We start from the raw sequence: 25,621 nt of genomic DNA on the forward strand, positions 1-25,621 counted from the left end.
TTTTTTTCTTAAATTAAATTTTACCTCCACTAACTTCACATGAGAGAAAAAGTTCATAACCTTCTCTAAATGGACCTGCTATTTGTGATATTTCTTTACCCTGTGAATCGAATATTCGGGGTTCCTCGGGGGGAACTAAAAATGGTGAAACAATAAAATAATACAGTTAAATTTTTAATAACTATTTCATGCTTTTGTAATATTATAATTCTCTGTTCGAAAATATTTTTAAATTCTTTTATTAAATTTGAAAATATTTTTAATTAAAATATTAAACTTACCTACTAAAGTTAAATTAATTCTAAAATTTCGTGTCGGTGAATTAAAAAAATCTACCCTACATCGATATACACCGCCATCGATTGGCTTAACATCACGTATTTGAAGACGTGCATCTTTTGGGCTGTCCGGTATTGTAAAAAACAACCTTTGACCTAAATCGTTAGCTATTGCTGAATGTGTTGCTAATTTGATATTTCCTTTTCTGGAGTCCAGACTACATTATTTTTTTTAATTTTTATAAAGAAAAATTATAATATTTTTATTAAACCTAAAACATATTGAAAAATTAAAGGAAAGGTGAAAGGAATTAATAATATTATTATCCTTAAAGCAAGAATATTTTTGCTTAATATAGGATAATATAGAAAAGTAGGTCTGTATCTACAACTATATACCTATATAATATGTACAAGCGTGAATATTTTATTTTAATTAAATTTGAACGAAAAGGGTTTTCTTTTCTGTGACAAATAATATTTTCTTAATTAAAGAAATTATTAGGGTAACCAAAGTTATAAAGAAAAGTAAATATTTTACTATAGCTGTCGTGATCTAGAATACCCGTGATATAGAGAAATTATTAGGGGATTCATATTATATAAAATAATTTGAAAAATAAGTTTTAAAAATGAGTGTATTATATCTATGTACGGGTATTGATTTCGAAATTTAGATGTGCTTCAATTTTTAAACAACTATAAATTCTTTGTATTGAAACTACTAGTATTACATACTAATTACAAAAATTTCAGTTGAGTCAAATCGGGATGTCTTTGTGTCTAGGACACAAGAGAATTGCGAAAGAAAAAAATTTTTTTTGAGTAATTCTCCCATTCTTTTTGCCTTGATTATTCAAATAGTTTTTATTATATAATAATTTTGGCGTTCTTAGAAAATGAGCTTGACAACCCTAAAATTGAATATTTTTTATAACTTCCTCAATGATTACAATAAGGTCAACAAAAATTCTTTGCTTTTCTGTTATATTTTTTTTTCCTTTTGTGATATTATAATATATTCAGACTTTTTATCAAAAGAAAAAAAAATCGAAAAATTTCATGGTTTTTTTTTTCTTAAAACATTTAATTTATTCTCTACAAGCAGATGAAATAAAGGGAAAAAATAATGAAAATTCAAAATATACAGACAAAATCTTTTTTTTTTTTTTTATATAACAAAAAATGTATTTTGTATATAGAGATTTGTTTCTATGTGCATATTATGTATATGTGTACATAGGCGCGTCTATAAAATATGCATATACTTGTATATTTTTTATTGTACGTAATACTTGCCTGTATAAAGGAATGCCTGTTGTGTCCTTGAACCATAGCAGCAGTTTTACAGCATCTTGAGAATTTGGAGGGGTTAAATCGCATGGAAGATCTGCATTTTTGCCAAGTGCTGCCCAAACAACTCGTGCTGGAACTGTAAAAGAAAAAAAAAAGAGAAAAATATTTTAAGTTCATTTTTGTTTTTCTTTAAAAAATATACAAAAAAAAAAATGTTAAATGAAAATTTTCTTAAAAAAAAATAAAAAAATAAAAGAATACAAAAATTCTTTTCGCGTAAACATGTTCTTTTTTCCGAAAAGAAAACATATAAGTAAAAAAAATTCAAAAAATGTGAAAATTATCTCTTTATTTTAGTTTTAAATTTAGATGTTTATACTGGTAGCAGCCGCATTGCACTTATTTTTAAACAACCATCGCTATGTATGTAGAATTCAGAAAGAAGCAAGCAGCAATTGCATTTTAAAAGTAGCAAAAAGTCATTTTTAATTTCTTTTTTGTTTTTTTTTAGTTTTCATGTATTCTTATGTAACATACGCCAAAAACGATTTGATTAGATTTTCAAATAATCATGTAGCATTTACATTAATACAATAAAAGTTTGTCATATATGCACATACGTAGAATGTACTTGTGTAATTGCAAATATGTTGAACTAAAATACTTTTGTTTTTTCAGATTTTGATCTTCTTGCTTTTCTTAATTTTATAAATTTTTGTTTTATTTTTGAATTTTATAGCGATATGCATACTAACAAGCTGGGATGATTCGAAATTTTTGGAAAATTTTAAATTCTATTTCATATAGTAGACATATGATATGATATTATTTATATATTATGTATATTATGTACTTATGTTTTATAATGATGCAAATGATGCAAACTGTCTAGTGTACAAAAACTTTATTTTTCATTTATTTTAGAGTCTGTACGTCAATAAGTAAAAATTCTTATGCATTCCAATAGAATGATAAATTTAATCCTTTGTTTAGAATGCTTTTTAATTTTATAGACCATTTATATGGCAAAACGTATTAAGTCGACAATTTGACATAATTAATTCAAGCATAATTAAACATTATTTCATGTAGATTATGTTATTGAGAAAATCGTAACGTAAGTTTAGAACTATACACTTTCGCCATTTAAGATTGAAAATTTTCGAGGTCATAGTTTACTAATACTTTATATTCGAGTTAAAAACAATAAAACAATAATTTTTCTTTATGTAAACCTTAACTGAAAAAAATCTTAAACATACTTATAACAACATACTTAAACAATGAAAGAGAACCTTGTAATATCAATATCAGAGGAACATTTTGAATGACACAAAATAGACAAGTTATTTTGAAGAATATTCCGGTCGCGCATTAACAGAACAAAATAAATGAGACAACACTAAGTGAAAAAGTAGATATAAAAGGATGGTAATAATAGATATAAAAGGAAACCATTACCGGCAGGTCGGTGGTATATGTTAACTTTTTAGGACCCATTTAATTTTTATAGACAAAAATTTTATTTGCGACAAAGTGCGTTCTTAATATGTATTTATTTTAACACCAATAAAGTGTTTTCATTTTGCTGATTGGCAAAATTCTTTATGTATTATAGCTTCTACTCATAATAATTTAAACAATAATATTATTGCTCCTTTAACTTGTTTTCTAAAAGCTATGGTATTATATCACTTACAAAAGATCTTATAAGGTTTCAGTATAATATATATGCAATTTCCTGCTAAATCAATTTCTTAAAGAAGTTCTTAAATCTTAATTTATATTTAAAGAATAAAAGAATTTTAAATAATTTAAAAAATTTCTGCTTGATATTCTTGTAAAAGTTGGTGATTTCTTCAAAATTTCAAAAAAAATTAAAATTAAAAATTTTTGTAGAAAATATTTTCAGACCCGTTAGTTGACTGGATCAACGATAGCATACTGAAATGGCATTTTCCAAATTTCAATGATGTTCTCCTTTGTTTTGTGTTTTTTTGTTTTTGTAATTCTTCATCATTGTGGTATTTTCAGTGTATGAATGAAGATAAAACTTTTTTTTCTGCTATTTAAATCAAAAACTCTTATTCTTTTCACGCATCCGTTATTCTTTTTTAATATCACTTTCATTTGCATTTTTCAAGAGGCTCTTAATTTTGAACATTTTTTTCATAATATGATATGTAAGTTTTTTTCGCTATTGTTTCAATAAAATAAAACCCCTTACAAAACACAACATACGTGCATATTATGAAGTTTATTGACGTGCATTTTTCATCATCAGGAAAATTGAAATTTTTCATCATAAATATTTTAACAATCATGATCAATACGTACACATATATACATATGTTCATCTTTTTATGTGTCATTTTCGATATGCACTTGAATATTTTTTAATTACTATTGTAATATAAGAAAAATACAAAACCGAATTCGGAAAAAAGATAAATTAGAAAATTATTTTTAAAATACTTATTGCATATTTGATTGTCTAATATTTTGTTTGTCTGGATATATAGATGAAAAATATAGATGAAAAATTGAGAAAAATTTGAAAATTAATATCTGAAAAGAAGACGACGAATTGAGGTTTTCCATCTATATATCCAGAAAATTTTCCTATACGAATTTTATTTCACAGGCACAATTAATTTTCCAATTGGCTTAAAAAATTATAAAATGGTTAATTCCCAATTAATTAAATCACCCAAATATAACTCAAACAAAACTTTACAAAATATCTTACAATATTATTATTAAAAGAATATCGCAAAAATGTATTTTCTTAATAATTTATTTAGAAACAAGAAGCACCATAACAGAAAACTTGATACGGAACTGTTAACAGTGTACTGTTTGAAAAATCGCGTTAAGTTTCAAGAAAACTTGCTCGTGAAAATAGTATTTTAGAAAAAAATTTTATACATCCTCCGTAACATATTATTTATGTATGCTATTTCTTAATTTTATGCATACATACATATGTACATATATGTAGCTAAACAAACTTTTTCAATTCTTAGAACTACATAAATATATGAATGTTTTATCAAGTTTTGATCAAGTTTTATCATTTTCCTTTTTTGTGAAAGAATAATATTCGACATCACTTGATTTTACAGATAATCATTATAATTTTCTTGTGTACGTATTCAAAGTAATTCTAAAGAATTTTAAAAATTACTCTGACGCAAAACATATTTTTGAATTTTAATGACATAAAAAACTTTTTACATATATAGAAATTTAATGAGTGCAAAATATGTAAAAGTAAAACTCCAAAAAAAAAAAAGGACAGAATAAAGCAAAAGAAAGTTTTGATGAACATTAATCGTGACCTTCGTATTTCCACTTAATGATTTAGCTACACAAATTATAAAAAAAATCTTGTATGAAGTTACAAATATAATTAAATAAAATAATATCTTCAATAATGGTAATAAATTTAAATTGTTACAGCATGAAGGAAAACGAAAATTACTATCAAAATTCGAGTAATGTTATTCCGGGAACAAGTATACAATTACCGACCGGCCGGGTAAACTTCATTTTACTTAATATATTTCTTTTATCATACTTCCAAAATTTTCTTAAAAAATTATCCTACATCATCCAAATGTACATATGTACTTACACATTTAATTCATATTTGACAAAAGCGTAAAACAAGAGTTTTACTACAGGAATTCGCATTTACAACTTAGAAATTCACTGAATTCATTATTATGGGCTCTGATATACCGAATCCATAATTAAATCATAATAATTTTATAGATTAAAATTCATGATATTCCAAGATTTATTACTACACCATTATTCCAGGATTTATTACTACACTATATTTAATATGAGTACTAGACCTGTATTTAATGTAACAACAACTAAAACAACTTCTATAAAGTGTAAAATTTTATTTATGATTTTGACTTTGACATAATTTTGGAATTTTATTTTTCAAAATTTTACATGAATAAAGTTGCTTGTAAATCATTTTTGCTTTTTCCATATTTACATTATTAAGTCATTTTAGTTTTTTTTTTGTTTTTGGTGTTGTTTTTTGTGTTTTAAGTCATTTCTTAAGTATTTATTATACTAATGTATGTGTCTCCAAAAAATTATTGCTTAAAAGTTATTCTATATACATGTAACTTGAATTATTGCGGCTGAAAAAATTGTCTAGCCAATTTTAATGATTTCTCTATTTCGAAAATGAATGCCTATAGACGGTATTTTAAACAATACTTTTGTTCAAATAATTTATTTTCTACAGAAATTACATATTATAAATCATAATAAAAAAAAATTATAATAGAAATGAATTTTAAATTTCTCTTAATAGATTTACTTTTAAAAACTTAAAAATACGACATTAAGAATAAAGTTAAAATACTTATTATCCGTGAAAATATTTTTATGTCGTTAAAGTTTACACAACACTTTCAATTCAAAATATTGAGTTCGTGTTAAAGAGTTTCAAGCATTTGAACAGTTTTTACTAATAAAAAAAATTAAGTCTTCAGAGAGCTATGTAGAAATACAAGAATTGTGTAGAAGTTTATAATTTTAAATAGTTTCGAGAATTTAATAAAGTCGACAGTCCTAAATTATTTGTCATTTGTCTTACTTTAATTTCACTACTAAAATAAATTAAAGTACTTTAAAAATATTAGATACATGGAACAGAAAAGTGTACTAAGAATATTATAAAAAATAGTTCCAGAACAAAAATTGTTTTGGAATGCTTCTTAAAAGTAAGAATTGCTTATGAAACCTAAAAATAAATTAGATTTAAAGAGTAAAATTAAAATTGTAATTAAAAGGTGTATAAAATTATTTCTCAATATTAAATTCCCATTTTATTATTGAATAACACAATATCAATTTAATTTAAACACATATATGAATATAAAACACGCCAAGAATGAAGTACAATTTAGGGATTTTCTCAAGAATTCAATTATTTTACATACGAGTATATTGTGGTTCGCGCAAAATTCAAGAATTCAAAATAATTAATCATTCTTCATGAAAAATTATGAGTAAATTTAGAATTTTCAAAATATATTAATTTAGATTAAAAAATTTTTCAAAGGAAATTTTTACTTTTAACAATTAATTAGTGTTTTGATGCCAAAGATAGATTTTTAATTTAATTTTGTGGTTTTCTTCAAGCGTTCTAATTTTAAGTTAATTAAATGAGAAATCAAGAAAAATACAACTTCGATTATACAAAAGAGACTTTTTAAAATCTTTTTTTGCCTAACCAAAAAGAATTAAAAACACCAATTCTAAGCTATCATTAAACATTTTTTTTAAACTGCAAAAAAAAATCCACTTCTCCTTTAATTTTCTGATTTTTAGTCTTGCATTTTATGTACATAAATTCCTTGTTCTTTCTTTTTTTACTTTCCTTATTCCTTAAACCGATTATATTCTAAAAGCGCTTAGACAAAAAAGGAAAGATAAAATTAATGGATATAGAATTCCACAAATTTATTTTAGTTCTTAAAAAATTAAATTAAAAAAGAGGGAACAAGAAAAAAACCTACACACAAAATTTACACAATTTCCATTAAACTGGTCAACGCTTTTTAATAAAGTTCAATTTGGTACAAAAGTGGAGTATGAAAAAAAAAATATTTTGAAAAATAATCCAACTACCCATAGGATCTTTTTTAAATTCCCTACAGTTTCTTTACCATAATATTAAACGGTTACGAGTACTTACCTATTTAAAAAGCTTAACCCTCACATACAAAAATTTTTCGTGTAATTTAATGGTGATTATTGCTGAATTTATAAAAATGGCAAATAACATCGATTTTTGTGTTCAGTTATCAGAAACTCAAACAATCAATTATTTTCTAAATTTGTTTGTGTTTTATCAATATTTTTTAAAATATTGCAACACCAAGCTTTGTTGAACCACATTGTATGGCTATAGAAAAAGAGTAGAATTTCGATAATTTTCTCGTAAAACTAAAAGGCTTTCAAGTTCAAACATCAAATTAAATAAAACGTTAAAAGTTGAATTATCCATTCTATTCTTTATACTTCAGATGCAGCAAGGAAAAGAATAGCACAAGTAAAGTCTAACGAATAAGAAAAGAATTTGACTCATGCCAATCTCTTTCAACTTGCAAAATTAAAATAATTTCAATCTTTATGAGAAAACTCCAATACTTTTGAGAAATATTTAAAACAGTTTTTAAAATCTTTTCAAATTTGCTTTTTAGCTGTTGTTAACTTCAACATTGTTACCAAGTTAACGTAATTAACTGATAATTTAATGTCTAAATTTAATTTAATTCAAATATAAATGCGGACCTACTTTACATTTTTAATAAATTTTCTAAAATGAATGATTCTGTATAATAATCATGAAAAAGAAACCACAATATCCTTTTTGGAGAAAAACAAAGGAAAATTAAAAATTAAAGGAAAACAGGAGAATAATAAAACAAGTAAAAACGTTTCAGTCGGTATGAACCGATTGAATTATACCCTGCACCTTTCATTGTTGTATAGCAATTACTCAAACCTGTGAAGTCATTCTATAGAAACTTCACGGATAAGTCTGACCTATAATTGGACATCCGACTGAGAAGTTTCATGAATCTGACTTTAATATTTTTCCAAATATTTAAAATTAGCTTTTGGAGTTGTATGGCAGGTACCCGAACCTGCCAAGAAATTCCACTAAAACTTCGCTAATATAACTGATCTATAATTGGACACACAACTGCCAAGTTTCATGAATCTAGCTTTATTACTTTTCCAAATATTTAAAATAAGCTTTTGGACTTGTATGGGAGCCACCCGAACCTGTCAAGCACCTCCACTAAAACTTCGCAGGTATATCTGATCTATAATTGGACACACAACTGCCAAGTTTCATGAATCTAACTTTTTTATTTTTCCAAATATTTAAAATAAGCTTTTGGACTTATATGGGAGCCACTCGAACCTGTCGAGCAATTCCACCAAAACTTCAGAAATATCTTTGACCTATAATTGGACACACAACTACTAAGTTTCATGAATCTGACTTTATTATTTTTCCAAATATTTAAAATAAGCTTTTGGACTTGTATGGGAGCCACTCGAACCTGTCAAGCAATTCCACCAAAACTTCAGAAATATCTTTGACCTATAATTGGACACACGACTGCCAAGTTTCATGAATCTGACTTTATTATTTTGCCGAATATAAAAAATTTGCTTTTGGAGTTGTATGGCAGCCACCCGAACCGGTGCAGCTACCCCATTATAATTTTTATAACATATGTAGAATATAATTGGACACATGTATACAAAATTTTATATTTGTACCTTTATTAGTTTTTGAAATAATTAAAATAAACTCTTTGAGTTGTATGGCAGCTACCCGAACCCGTTGTCCGAATTGGTCCAATAACAATAGGGTTCGTCCTTGGCACAAAAGAAGCAACTTGTGAAAGTTTGATGTCGATTGCATTATTCGTTTTTGAGTTATCGTGCGATCGGACGGACGGACAGACGGACATGTCTAAATCGACGCAGAATTTTACGCTGAGCAAGAATATATATATATGTCCATACCGCAGATGGCTCCTTCAAGTAGTTACAAACTCCATACCAAAGTTAATATACCCTTCACGAAGTGCAGGGTATAAAAACGGGAATTTTAATTTTTCTATTTAGTATTTTTCTTTGTTTTCTTATTCTCCTGGACTTTTAGGCAGTTTTCTCTCATTTATTGTGTAGTGAACTTTTTCTGGAGAACATTTTGGCATCCATAATCTATACCTAATGCTAAAATCACACAAAATATATATATATCTACATATATATATTTGCATATAAGTATATATATTGTTTTTTAGCCTTTCCTTTTCCTTAAATTACCTTTAAGTTTAAATTGTATGCCAAATTATTAAAGCTTTTTTCTATTCCCTTGATTAATTTTTATTATGACTAACACTATACCGTTTTTAACCGCCACTATTATATTATTTGGATACAGAATGAAAAAGAAAATTATTTGGTATGGTTTCATAATATTTAATGTAAAATAAGGAAGCAAGAGAAAAATAAAAGGAAAGCACTATAAAAAATTATTTTATAAAGAAATAAATAAATGAGGCTACTTTTTGTAGCCTCATTTTGTCTTTCTGCTACTATAGGATGATATAAAATCATTTTGAATAGCATCCTACTTTAACTGGAATAATTGAAAGTACAGCAAATAAAGCTGGGTCAAAACAATGGTTTGTTAAATAGCACTTTTCCCTTCAACAAGTGAAAATATGTCGCTTGCGAAAGCAATTTACTACTTTACTTAAACTAGTTTCATTTCATGAGCAAAACAAAACAGTTTTATATATACAAAATAACGTTAACTATGGTTGAGTTTGACGGTTAAGCAGGTAAGTTAAGAAAAAAAAAAATTATATTTTTTGATGGCATGGCATTTGCCGTCAGTGCTCTGCATCTTTAGAAATTTTGAAGAGCTTGCATTTTAGAAAATACTAGGTGCCGAAAATTCAAATGACTTGTGAGGAAATCAAGATATAAAAAAGTAGTTTCTTCTAGTGAAATGAACTGTTTATTAATAAGGGCTGTTAAAATTCCAGAGTCCTACATCTTATTGTCTAGAAAAAAAGAAAATCTATGGAGAATTTCCTCTTTCATGATCGTTTCTGAAAGTACAGAACAAAACGTTTCTGAAAAAACTGAAAGCTTTAATTCAAGAACGTTTATATAAAAATATTTGAATTTTGAAAGATCTTAACCGATTTTTCTGATTATTGTAGACAGCATAACGATAATGGAACAATTTCACCTATATATATATATACATTTTTTTTGTAGTTTTCCTTTATGGATCGTATCCTCCAAGTCCCAAGTGCATACCTGATAGATATCATTCAAGGAATTTAATTTGACTCAAGGGACGTCACCATTTGATGCCCATAGTTTAGTTTTTTAGATTCCGGGACAAATAAATTTTTGTCACACTTTAAACATCAAATAATTTTAAGTTATACGTACACAGTTGAAAAAGTTTATTGATTTTTAAAAAATTCTACAATGCAATTAATTTCGTAACATTAGAGCTTACTCTAATCTTTCCCAAATTTAAATTTAATCATTGTACAAGTAATTGTCACAACTATTTCCACAAGCAATTTGATCGCAAAAAATATTTTCCTAACTTTATTTTTGCATTTAAATAGGTACCTAAATTTGAATTCGAAATTATATGAAAACAATGATAAAACATAAAAAATTTACTGTATAGGGATAATCCAACAAAAAATCTGACTAGAAATTCTTAAATAATTTAAAGAGTTTGTACTTAAAAATTTTAATATTTCGACTTAAAATGAATATAGCTATATTTTAACCACAGACATTTATATTGGATAAATGTACTTATACAATAATATATCTAATAAAATATAAAACTTGAAGAGGATAACAGCGAGCACTTTTGGAAATTATATACCTTAAAAAAACAAAACAACAAAAAAAACCCTGAAATAAAAAGGGTTAACAAAATTTCTTCAACCGATAGCCAATATCTCTCAGTATGAAATGGTTAAAATTTCTCATAAAAAATGTATTTACTTATATATGTACATAATATAATCATATGTATATGGTTATATAATATATACAAATACCCAAATACATTAACATTTGTATAAGTGCTTTTTAAATTTACCATGAGCTCCAATAAGCTTAAGAGATTAGTATCTCCATTATCTTCTCATAGAAAATATATTTAGAGTATTGTAGGGTATAAAGCAAGTATCATTGTATATATAGCATAATACAAGTATAGTAAATTATTCGAAGGCGAAAACATATTATGTGTGTATATATATGTAAGAAGATTATATAATGTATATATGTTATTTAAAATAAAGTTTTATTTAAAAACCAAAAAAAAAATTCTACAGATCTATCTTTGGTATATAAGCATAATACTTTTCGGGATCATTTATTATTCTTTCTGTTTAACACCGTTAGAAAAAGGGTACCATTATTTGTTTTGTTATATTATATATTATTATTTCTACTTATGTATATGAATATATCATCATATGCTTATGGAAATACCTATGTTTATAGTATATAGTTTTTTACAGAATTTTGTTTTTTTTTATTGAAGGAGGTACACCATTTATAGGATGCTGTATACCTTTAATAATTATATAAGTTAAGTAGATTATATTTGTTGAAAATGGCTAAGAGAACAGTACGTACTGGATATTTATTTCAGTAACTTAACAAAACGATTTGTACTATACATTGTTATAATTTGCATTATACAACGTATTGTACTGCTTGTACAAAAAAGATTTGTAATGCAAATTGCATTATACAGCGTAATGTATTGCTTATACTTTTAAATCAAATTAACACGTAGAGCTTAATAATACAAGCTTATTTTGTTAACTAACCCCGAAACATTCTCCTTAACTTGACAATAAAATAAAATATTGTGAAAATTATTAAAAAAATTCAATTAAACTAGTTTATTAGATTAACGAAACAACATTCCTAGCTCATTCCATTATTAGAGTATAAGAGTAATTAAATTTTACGAAATATGTAAAGTTGATAGTTGCTGAAGCTACCTGACTTAAAGCCGTTTCATCGTCAATCATATAAAATATATTATTTTTGAAAAAATGTAATACATAAATATCAAAAAAATCTAAATGATGTTGAACAATAGTGTAGTTATTTCCAGCACACCTGCTGCATAAAATATTAATATAAAAGCAAAAAAAAAAACCAGCCAAGGAAAAATCAAATCCATTTAAGTTCGACAATGTATATATACTTAGGTACAATTTTACCTTTATTTAATACTGTTACTTACTTTTTTAACTTGTTATTGCAAATCTTAAGGTACAGAAAACAAAATTCCCTTTACATAATTTTAATATAGCAATTCTTTCCATTTAAACGAAATGTAAATTTTGTTTTCCAAATGAGTATTTGTTTACATTGATGTAAATATATATGAAGGTACATGTATTAAGTTGTTTTTGTAAATAATATTTTAAAGAATATTGTAGTGAAGAATATTAAACAGAAAATTTTTAGAACAAAATCCGGATTGAATTTAATTTTGATTTTAAGAATGAAATGTTGATTTTTATTTAGTAAAATAGAGAAAGAAAAAATTTTTTTGAGAGTTCAAAAGTAAATCCTTATTTAAAATTGTATGGGATACAAGATCCGGAAGTAATCTGTATTTTTAAAATATTTCATGTCTTTAATGGCTAAAGGAATAAAATTTTCGGTCTTAAAATTATTAAATAATTAAATTCAAAAGAAGAAAATATGCGTAAAATATTTTTTTTTATATATACCCTGCACTTCGTGAAGGGTATATTAACTTTGGTATGGAGTTTGTAACTACGTGAAGGAGTCATCTGTGGTATGGACATATATATATATTATATATTGTATATATTCTTGCTCAGCGTAAAATTCTGAGTTGATTTAGACATGTCCGTCCGTCCGTCCGTCCGATCGCACTATAACTCAAAAACGAATAATGTAACCGATACCAAACTTTTACAAGTTGTTTCTTTTGTGCCAAGGACGAACGCTATTGTAATTGGACTAATCCGGAAAACAGGTTCGGGTAGCTGCCATATAACCTAAAGAGTTTATTTTATATATTTCAAAAACTAATAAAGGTATAAATATGAAATTTTATGTACGTGTGTCCAATTACGTTCTACATACGCTCTAAGGTAAGCATAGAGAGAAATGTATTCACACCGAAAACTCGACATCCGAAATTTAGTGCTATCACATAACTTCGCTTATCTTATTCAATATTACATATTGCTAGCAAAATAAACCCCGCAATTGTGTATGACTTGTTTTCTAATTTTACTTTGTTGGCATCATTACAGGCTTGACGTTAAGGTTGGATATTATATTCTAACTAAGTACCTTTAAGTACCAGATTAACAAAAATTAATTCTATTTTGAATTTTCAGCAAAATTTATATTTTTTTTTTAAAATGTGTCAAGTAATTTTTCTAATTATTTTACTTATTTACGTTTGGTAAAAATTAAAACATTTACAAAAAGACAAATGATAATTTTACTTTTACGCTGTAAAGCAATAAAACTTTTTCGAAAATTTTTAGATGAGCAGTATTTTAAAATATTCAAGTTGTGCTTATAAGTTCTTTATCATTTAGATGTGTATATGTAGCTATATAGTTAGTATATATGTTAAGCAAAACTTCAATAAAACTAAATTACTAATTACAAGGGATTAAGATTTTTCTAATTTCCGGTTTTGTATTTATAAACATTACAATTCATTTAAATATTTCGGTTTTAAAAATTAAAAATAAATTTAATTTTTGTAAAAGTGCTTTTACTTTTGATTGTTTTAATGTCGTTTTTTCTCAGTTCAAGAAGTAACGTTATTGACTACTCTACTATGTCTCTAGAAATATTTAAGATGTAGTTTTCAAGTACGGCGAGTGCTTGTAGCGATTCATTTGAAGTTTTCACGATCTTTTCCTCTATACCGAAGACTTAAATTTACTTTATTTTTTTCCGTATGCTGATAATTTAAAAAAACAAAAGTAAGTTTTGGGTAAGAGAAATTGTAAAAATTTGTTTAAGGCATTTGTGATTGTTATAATTTAAAGAATTAAAAATGATTAAATCTAAAGATAACAAAACAACAAACACGAAGAGTATTACATTTCAACTAGGCACATACCAAGCGAAAATATAAATTCTCGTGTATCTGTAATTATTTTTTTATTTATTACCATTTATCTAAATTTGGCAGGATTTTCTTTTTCACAATATATTATTCTACTTAAATAACTTTATAAACCAGCTTTATACATTATTTTAAAAACATATTCCATGTTCACACATTTATGTATAAGCATGCAAATGTATTGCATATATATATGTACATATGTATGTATGTAACTTTTGTTCTCTCTTGGCTGACCGTAATGGCGATAATGATCATTATGCTAATAAAGTTTTGATGATAATGGCGAAAAAAGGAGCCAAAAAATTTCTTAATGCCTAAATTCTCAAAATTAAGTAGGTGCATATGAAAAAGGATGATAACTCATGACTTAATATCGGCTATATTCTATGATATTTACGTGACAATATTTCAAATGAAATTATAAAATATAAAAAAGGAGAATTCTAAGAGGCCTTATCATTCTCTGAAAACTTTTTCTTGTTTTTTTATTATTCAAGGATATTTTATTCAACCTATTGTGATTACATAAAATTTTTTATCTTCTATGTAGGAGAAAATTTTTATTTTAAGAGTTTTAAGTCAAGTATATAAAAAAAAATATTTTTATATTTTAAACAGGTATTTAATTTTGATTTACAAGTGTGGGCCAATTTTATTTTTCAGTTTAAAAAAAACCGTACTGCTTCTCGGTAAACATAAATTTTTTTTGTTCTTTGAATGGGGGGATTTACACGAGTATGCAAACATTAGATACTTGGCTACATGACATGAAGTCAGAGTATTTTAGTGTCAGAGAAAAACTTGATATTATTCGAGGGCTCACACAAAAATATCGGCTGCTACTATTTTTTATATTACTTGTCTATATATGGAATATGAGTCAATTTAAAAAAAGTTCATTACATTCATGTAACATATTATTTTCTATGAAATATAAAGGCATACACGTGGAAATATAGGCTACAGAGAAATATTGGGAACATCAATGAACTAAAGATAAACACAATTTAATAACATAATGCTACACGTGTCTAAATTTATAATTTTCAATTATTAAAATTTATTTAACTTTTTATGTAGAAAATTAGTTTACAAGTAATAATAATTTGTGTAGGTACATATCTGTACTTTAATTGATTAACTAACATTCTTTCAAGTGTGTTAAACTTATTTTGCCTACAAAATTAATGCTTCTATATGTACAATGTACGGCTTTTCAATGTAATATATTATCTAATAATACTGTCATACTTGAAGAAATCATTGTGTTTCACAATATTATTTCAAAATGTACAAAGCATAATTATTTTATAGGAAAATGTTAATTTATGTTTTATAGGAATATATTTTCATTTATGTCTTAATAAATCGCCTAAAGTTTTTATCCATATTGTATAATTATATCAGGATATTAGGATATATTGCATCAGGATATTATTGTGCTGATTACTACAACGAAAGCCAAAGGATACAATGATTAAGTACGTAAATGATTTTACATATAAGAGAATGACAAAATTAATTACAGAAAGAAATAATAACAAGTAATATGTCAATTATTATAAGTAATATACCCTAGAATTATTTACAAATATATAGGCATAATATAGTTATCATATATTTAAAAAATATTTTCACAAATCCATGAACAAACGTGCACATAAGGCATTATATCAAAAAAATTTGGTCTAATCGAGAAAAGATGGTCTGTAATTTTATATTTCTGATGCCGTCTAAGACAATAGTTCATATGGATTCTATGGGAATATTGCTCTTCATCTCATACCAGAATTCTGTGACAAAAAGGTATGTAATAAAGTTATTCAGAAAATCGGATTTTGCTTTGAGTTCTTTAAATCTTTAAAGTACCCTGCTGTATCACATATTTTAATTATTTTGCGCAATTCCTTCGTCAGACTAACACTGTAGTTTGTTTTATTAGTTCCTATATATATGAAAATATCATGTGGGAAATGTATATACTACTCGTATTTTACTATATGATTATATTACTTTATGATCATATTTTATAATAAAATTCTGCAGGAATATCAAATTCTATTCTCAATTGCATCAATATAGCTAGGTTCTTAATATCTTACTTTTCAAGAAAGAATTTATTTTAAACTAATTTGGTCTATAATACAAATAGTACATTGTTGCAACAATTTCATTTTATAATATTTATGCAACAATTTCACAAATGTACATATATTTTTAAATATTTTATACATATTCGCATTTCACTTCGGTGAAATCATATTTTTCGTGATATTTTTTACTTGGACTTTTTCTGATAAATTAATATTAATGATTTCTATTTCATGCTATATTTTTTCTATAAATACAAATCTATTTTAGAACTAAAAAACTATTATATTACAATTTTAAAATACAAAAGTTTTGTATAAGATTTCGCAAATTAAGTACAAAATGTACACGTTCTAAAAACATAGAAACTTCATTAAACTATAATAATTTTTTAAATTACTGAAGCTTGGCTATATGATAAAGGTAAGCATTTGAATACTTAATGTTGTGTTTATATTTGTATATGTTTTTATGTATATTACATGCTTACATGAATAATCCTTGTTCATATAAAAGTTTTATATTCTTAAAGAGCCTAAAAATTCTAAAACAAATTATAGGTCATACCATGTTTTCATTTATTCTAATAAGATTCATGTGCAAAAAAAACTCTATACCTGCCTGTCCACTATAATGGGAAAATTTATTTTGTATAGATTCCATTGGAATAAGTACACTTTCAAATCCATATAAATGTGTAAGATATTCAAAGATATTGTACACGTGTGTTATAGAATGCAAAAATTTTCTTAATTTGAGCTTAAAACATGCTCAATGACCTATTTCTTATAATTTTCGTAGGTCTTTCCAAGTATAGTGATGTTGTTTCAATTTAATTAATTTAAAAAATTTAAATGTAAATACGAAATTCTTTTAAATTTTAAAGTTTTAACTAGAACTTTAATATAATTTAATATAATTTAGCTTCTATACATTCAACGCATATTATAATTGTTCACTAACCCTGACAAAAATAAAACCTATTCATATTTTCATCACATCTGTTAACTGCCTTACAGAAAAACCAAAAGCAAAACCTTAAAATAATAACAAAAATAAGAAATACGAGTACAAAACAAAATACAGGACGAAAAATAGGAAAATGAAAAAACAAAAATAAAGTTAAATTTGTGTATAAGCAATTATGCTCATAATGTTCAAAAATTTTATATAGAACGTCGAATTTTTTCTATGTATGAGTTTTTTGCAAATACAAAAATATTTCGAAAAAAATCATATTTAAATTCGGTTGCAAAAATAACATTAAAAATTATGTTTTCACACAAAAACTTCTAGTTGTATATTCCAACACAAACAAATATATTCGGCGACAGTGCAATTAACATCTTCTAAGTTCTTATAAGGACGAGTGTATTAAGAAAATAATAAGATCATAATTCTATAATAACATCTTCTTTATACTTTTATGTGTAATTTTCATTTGTGCAACATACACACTTTCATATATTATCCTTTGTATACTCGATTATTATATTAGTCTATGCTATAAATGATGGCTTTGATGTGACATGAGCAAATACGTGACCATATTAATAATTTTTTTAACGTTTTATGCGTAAATTTCTATAAAAATGTTTTTTTTTTGTTAGTATCGTATGGCATCCTCAATTCACTTTATTGCAAATATTTCACAAAATATACAATTTTTTTATTGTTTTGTATGTTCAAAAATATTTCGGCATGCCACGTACATACTTGTATATGCAATGTATGTAAAAAATCAAAATGTGAATGTGTGGTTGTATAGGAAACTTTTTTTATATATAATGTTCGTATTTGAATAATTCATTTTGTATAATAATGTGCATACTTACAATATACATATATAGAAATGTGATGATGAATATTGAAAATGTGAAATTAAATTCGATTAGGAGACCAATAGGATAGCCATAACGTGCAATTTCAAGTAAAATTGAAATTATACGCACAAATAAATCTTACTTTCGTATACCAAAAGTTTTAATAGTTCGAAAAATGCCATTTTTGTAACAAAAAATCAATATCAAGAAAAATATAAGAAATTTTCAGTAAACGCCAAATGAATGGTTAACTTTAGCTTTTCATTCAAATTTCTGACATAATTCTCTTGTTTTATAAAAAATTTAATGTTTCGCAGACACTTACATGCAGTTAATGCAGAAAATAAAAATTTTTCTTAATTCTCTCTTTTTTTTTAACTATCAAAAGCAAACCTAATGAAGTTGTATTGTAAAAATTTTTGAATTCTATGCCATTCTAACAATTCTGTGTTATGAACGAAAAAGCAAATTTTCCATACATATAATTTTAATGTGTTGTGTAGGAATGAAAAAAATACAAGTGTATATTTGAGTGTAAGTAAACAAAGTGTATTTTTAACATTTAATATTGTAATTTTTATTAATACCATAATTTATTGGCCATGTACTGAAACAACTTTAGTAACAAAACCACCTACAATGTTTATTATATAAATTATAATTTTTTTTTATAACAAATAATTTGACACTTCCATTTTGGCAAAATTATAAATTATGTGTATGCAATATATTATTAGTAGTCGTATATTGCATTGTCTATTTTTTGAAAAAATTATTGTAAATATTATACGAATATAAGGACTAGCTTTTGTTCTTGATAGTTTTGAAATGTGCATACTTCATCATTTATAAATAAGCTTTATATGTATACCTATTTATAGTGCTCTAAGTGGAACGTCCAAACTATGTATAGAATTTTTATTGTGAGTGACGCTTCTAAGCTATAATTTACATTTTTAAATATTCATAATATTATGTTAAGATTAATGATTCTCAAAACTAGGTATAAGTTTTTATAGCAATTGCTATAAGTTTTTATAGCAATTTAAAAAAATCTGATGTGGTCAGCACATAACCGACCGCATTGTATATTGTCTAGTTAAATGGAAGTGTTACAGAATATTATAAAAATGTCCGTTAAATACTTCTTTCCAATTTTTAGGACATTAGTAAGCTTATAGTTAACATACTTAGAAAAATGTAAATTTGGCTCTTAGTAGAGATTCGCTTTGTGCTACCCGAATTCCCTGAAATGCTCGCCAGTTAGTTTCGGTAACAACCAGAACTCAAATATCAAATTTCAAGAAATTCCATCAATTTGTTCTGTGGATATGGTGAAAAATGTAAAATCGGCCCGCAAATCAGTTCTCGAGCGCTGATCTTTCCAAAAAAGTTATATGTTCATTGCTTTAATATGAGGAATTCATATATTAAATTTCAATGAAATCGGTTGATTATTTCTCTTTATATACACAAAAATGTATATTTGGCCCGTAGTAAACGTCTAGTTGCCGATGCCTGATCTTTCCAAAAAATTTACATGTTCATTTTTGTAATACGGGGAATTCATATATTAAATTTTAATGAAATCGGTTGATTATTTCTCTTTATATACACAAAAATGTATATTTGGCCCGTAGTAAACGCCCAGTTGCTGAGCTGAGCTTATATATAAAATTTCAAGTAAATCGGTTGAATATTTTCTTCAAAATGTTCAAAAATGTAAAACAGGCCCGCTAAAAAGTGCAGTTCCCGAGGCCTGATATACACCAAAAGTTGATTGATCCGTGCCATGGTAGAAACAAACTTACATATAAAATTTCATCAAAATCGGTTCAGCCGAACTTGAGATACACGCGTGCCCACACAGACCGACAGACCGACAGACCGACAGACCGACAGACCGACAGGTTGCTAAAAATAGTTTATTTATTCTTCCCTACTATGAAGAAGTACGTTCCCACCGAAAACTCGATATGCAAAATTTGTTGCCATCACATAACCTACCTATTGTTTACACAATACGGTCAGTAAAAAACGGGAATTGGTAATATTAATCGTGTCAATTTTGTGATAACTTTACGAATGATTGTTTTTAAGAACTGTATTGTAATTGTCACACTGTTTCACATGACTTTGTTTTTATATTTGTAGTGAAAATTTATACAAACATGATGATATGCAAGTTATCACATTAACTAATACCATCCCAAAGATTATTACAGAAAATAATAGTCATATTACCAGCTATAATGGTCATATGGTAGCTATAACCAAAAATCAAGATATTTAAAATATTTTTATCAAACATAACAGACCGAATAATATACTTGTTTTCGCGAAATTTTAATATTATAACTTGTGGGATAGTGCCAAATAACTTTTGAAGCTTTAGGGCAACTACCCGAACTACTGCCTCGATCACATTTATTTTAAATAGGGTTCCGGTATTTACTACTAATCGTTTGCGAAAATTGTATGAATTCAGCACAAATAGTTTTTGGGCTTATAGTTAGGACGAACGGACGGATGAACAGACAGACGGAGGGATGAACAGACAGACGGACAGACTCATATTTTGTTTTTTAAGCTTTCAAAAAGCATACAATATATTTGCCTATCAAATCAAATTTCCAAAAATTTTGTAATTTATAAAAGTTCTCCGGACATTGTTTATCAGCATGGGGTCATTATTTTTACTGATTTCAGATGAAACCAATGATTTATATAGAAGCAAATTTCCTCTAAATAAATTGAAATATGTTTTTAACAGAAACTTTTACTAATTTCCAGTATTTTCCAAAATTATTTTATACCATGAAAAAAATACATTCACAATAAAAATTCATAATTCAGAAATATACATTCAGAAATGAAGGATGTATTCACGTGATGGTCGAATTCGACGTATAATAATAAGGTGAGTTAAGGTAATAAATAACATTTTTTAATGCCCAAAGTAGTTATCGTTAGTTTCATGATTTTAGTTACAAAATAATTAGGAATAGGAAAAACTTTATTTTCCAAATTTTGAGAACCGTTAATTTGGAACGAGGTGGAAGGGGAAAAAATATTTATTCCGAATACATAAAGAATTCGTTAAAATCTGAAAACTCTTAAAATTTTAGATTTCTACAGCTACCCTAGAGATTTTACAAGTTCACAAAAAGCAATTTTAAAAATGCAAGTTTTATGAATTTAACTGCCCAAATTTTCAAAGAGGGGAAGTAGGTTGGTTTTGTTCTTTAAGGAAATAGGTTTATTGGGAAATTTAAAATAATTCTACAAAATGTATAAACCAATTAATCAATCAACCACTATTAATTAATTTTTCTCTTAAGGGAATTTTTCCAAAAAGACTAAAACTCCTATGAAGATATTGTAATATTTGTAAAGTTTATACTGGTATTATACTGATATCTGTTTTAAGATATTAAAATATCGTTAATTGACTAAAAAAATAAAACGTGTCCATAAAATATCATGTTTCTCTCTCTCCTTCTCTTTTTTTCTCTTTCACTTATTTGGGGCTGACCTAGTCTACTCTAATAAACTTTAAATCTTTTGATTTATTTTTTGATAGAAATATAAAGTTTTATTTTAATAAAAATGCCCTTGAGTTTCTTATGTATAATTTTAAGATAAGCATAAAAATGGAATATAAAATAAAATCTTACTGTATTTGTACATATGTCCTCTAGCAAAAAAAAAAAAAGAAATCAAAAAAGAAGATGAAAAAAAAAATGTTGATATAATAAAAATGAAAATGAATGAAAATTTAACATGAAAATTAATAAAAGTTTTTGAAAAATTTAATTAAAACTTGACCCTAATTAAGGATGTCTTTCAGTTATAAATCTTATGATATAAAGTACAAAAAAAAAAAATATTTTATCCATATTATTTCCACTTTTTTTCGTAAAATTTTCCTACTTTCTTTCACAAGAAAATTTATATTCATTTTGAAGAACCTTTTTTTTTTACTCTTATTATATTTTTTTTGCTTTTTTTTTATTTCTTCATGTAACTAAAGAAATATTTTGCATCTCCATATAGCAAACCAACCAACTTGATAGATAAAATATTCTTCCATATTTATAAAATATAAAAGCAGAGATAATAAGAAAAAAGCAGCAAAAACAAAAAAAGAAAAAAAATGTAAGAAATGTAAAAGAACTCTTCTAAGGATTATTTATGTATAAAATGTAATCCAAAAAGGATATGAAAAAAAAGAAGGCTGTAACTTATTTTTATACTAATCCTGTTACCCATATCCTTTTTCCGTTATTTTTATTATTATTACAATTTTCTTTTTTATTTACAAGAGGAGCAGGAACTGAAAAGAAAAGAACATGTTTTTTTCTTTCTTTCTTATTATTTTTCTTATTTTTTGCTTATCATTAAAAAATGCCTTAAAATATTCCTTTATAATAAAATGAAGTGATAGAAAATGCAGATCTTTTTCTTTTCTTTTTATTTTTCTTTTGTGATTGTTTTTTATCTTTTCTTTTCTAGTTGACAAAAATATTCCATTTTCAACGCATACTTACGGTCATATTATATTATACCGTTATATACGCATATTTTGAAACATTATAGATAAATAGAATCCCGGATATCATACAAAGAGAGAGAGTAAATAAAGTAGTAACTGTATATTGTGTTCAAAAGAACAAGAAACCTAAGAGAAATATAAACAAGTTTAGGAAAAAAAAAAAAATAGATAGCCTTCAGTACACATAATTTTCATTGGTGTTATGTTGATGAAGATGAAAGGACATTTGAATAATGAAAGCAGTTTTTAGTAAACTATATTATAGTAAGAAGTTAGGCTCAATTCAACAACACTTTTATGTATCGTTAGAATATCCTTTTTTTTTATTTGACTTCTATATTTTTAGTTTTAATAAAATTATTAGATGAACACGTAAATATATGATCTATAAATGTCCGTCACGTAATCTCAGGACTTGAATTCATCTTGTTGATTTTTTTGTTATATTTTTTTATTCTTTGTCCTTGAATATGTGTGTATGTGTTATAATAATACTTAAATAAAGCCGGTTAAATGAGGTTATCCTAAAGTTTATTTGAAAGCATAAAATTTTGTCAGATATAAGAGAACTTTTATAAAAGTTTTCTATATTTTTCTCTTATTTTGTATTTTTCCATTAATTTTTTCTTTTTTTTTTTTTTTTTTGTATTTCATACTAAATTACCCGAATATATTTGCGTGTGTGTGTTATGTAAATTGTCAAAAAGATGATGATAATTTACTCATATTTTTACAAACAAAAAAAAAACAAGAATTTTTTTAATATTAAGAAAAATTGTTTATTTTTACAGTTGATATTACTGTGTTTTCACAATTTTTCACTGAAAAATTGAGGTTTCAGCTTATACTCTAGAAAAGAGTGAAACAGCCCTTGAAGATTATCAGGAAAAATGTGATTTTCTTTTATGATGTACAACTATCTATTACAAAATATTACCAGAATGTGAAAAAATATAAATTTTATGAAATTTTTCCAGAAATATTATTGTGTCCTTTTTGTTCAGGTGTTATGTTATAACAGATACAAAAAGATAAAAACAAAACGCAAACCATTTACTCCTTCCTTACAAACTTAATTGAGAAATTTTAAACCTCTGCGTGTAAGCAAAAATTTATAGAACAGTAGATTGAAGTTGACTGATTAACGATGTTTTTTTATATATGTACATTTTATGTAAGTATCTTAATTATAATTCATGTTACGGTAGGTTATTAAGAGATCCAATAGGATAATGTAGTAGGTTTTTAAGGACGAAAATTGTATTATAGATGAGAACAGAAAGTTTGTTGACTTTGCGTCATATGAAATTAAATGAATTTTGTTTTTACTCTTTCATTTGATGATTTTTAATGGTGTGGAATACAGCGTATAAAGATGATAATATTATTATGAGATATTGTAGTGGCAAAGTTGTAAATTAAAGGAAATGTATTGCGTTCTATATGTAATTTTCATTTTATTTTAGTAACAAATGACAGTACAGGTGAAATATTTTCAAATTAATTTTTTAACACATTTGTATATGTAAATGTATATGTTTGTGTATAAATTATTTAAAATCCTTTCTTTTTTCATAACTGTATTTTTACGTAAAATAAGTTTTAATTAAAACACAAAATATCTCAAAAGTTTTCATATGGCTTTGTAATTTGAAAATCTGAGCAATTTAAAAATATAAATACTATTTGATGGTGACGATGGTAAATTTTGGAAATGGAATTGTGAAAATTTATAAAAAAAGACATAACATAGTATAATAAATACAATATTAGAGTTTGTCAAGTAGGTTTTTTAAAATAGGAATAAAAATTTAGATTCTCATACCCATTGTATTGCACATATGTATTTGAAAATAGGAGAAACTTGTCTAAATCATATTTATTTTTCCATACTCCACTTGGAAGTATTAGAACCTACCATTTGATTTTAGAATCAAGCACCACTTTTACAGGGCACTGGAATCAACTAGGCTGTGACTAACCTGCCGTAGATTTTCTTCATACTAAAATATTGAAGGTTATTGATGTTTATTGTTTATTTTTGTGTGGTACACAATACCTTTCGGTTTAACGAGCGGTGCTATAGCCACTGCACCATTGGTCTAAATCATTAAGAATCACAATCAGTATTAGAGTTAAAGTAAAAGCAAATCCAAAGAATTCGGCCCAATTTGGTATTCCATTTTTTGTCGCAGTTTCTATTAAAAATCTTTATGCATATTTGAAAATATTTTCGAAATTAAAATTTTCAAGAAAAAATAATTATGTATTTGATAAAATTGAAGAGCATTTTTCTTTCACACGGTGAACTTACAATAAAACAATTTTTTTTTAAATAAAGTTTTCTATGGACCAAGTTTCACTCCAAAGCCTGAGGGTTCTTCAGTAAGCAATTCAGTGTTTTCTAAATACTTATTGCAATGTTGGGCTAGACTCAGAACTTTATAGAAATTACAAAATATAAAATATTAGAGCAATATTGTTACTCATTTATTATTTGTTGACAATATTTATACTTGATACTCAATACATAAAAAATAATAATTCAATAAGATATTCTTAAAATACCCTGGGATTTCACACCAAACTTTCAAAACGACAAATTATTTTTAGTATTACCGTCTACAATAATTGCATTTCTATATATTTTCCTTAAAATGAGCTCAAAATTATATGAATATTATCTTAAATTATCCATAAAGTTAGTCGACAATAAAATTCTTGTGTAAATTATGTAAAACATATTTGATTTTTGAAATTAATGAGGAATACAATTTGTATGTAAATGAGCATAAAAAAAATTTTAATG

At 25.6% G+C, this 25,621-nt stretch overlaps 1 protein-coding gene across 1 annotated transcript in view; it reads right to left on the minus strand.

Annotated features, from left to right (window-relative positions):
- LOC129606992 (B-cell receptor CD22) overlaps positions 1-18,439 on the minus strand; it is a 122,282-nt gene extending 103,843 nt beyond the window's left edge. Inside the window, exons 1-4 of the mRNA XM_055517664.1 lie at positions 18,400-18,439; positions 1,578-1,710; positions 282-496; positions 25-135 (exon numbers count right to left, since the gene is read on the minus strand). Of these exons, the coding sequence (XP_055373639.1) occupies positions 25-135; positions 282-496; positions 1,578-1,710; positions 18,400-18,439 (499 nt within the window). The remainder of the gene's footprint in view (positions 1-24; positions 136-281; positions 497-1,577; positions 1,711-18,399) is intronic.
- Positions 18,440-25,621: the final 7,182 nt, after the last annotated feature.

This window comes from Condylostylus longicornis, unplaced genomic scaffold, assembly GCF_029603195.1.
Source record: "Condylostylus longicornis isolate FDR11 unplaced genomic scaffold, ASM2960319v2 ptg000023l, whole genome shotgun sequence".
NCBI classification, from domain to species: Eukaryota; Metazoa; Arthropoda; class Insecta; order Diptera; family Dolichopodidae; genus Condylostylus; species Condylostylus longicornis.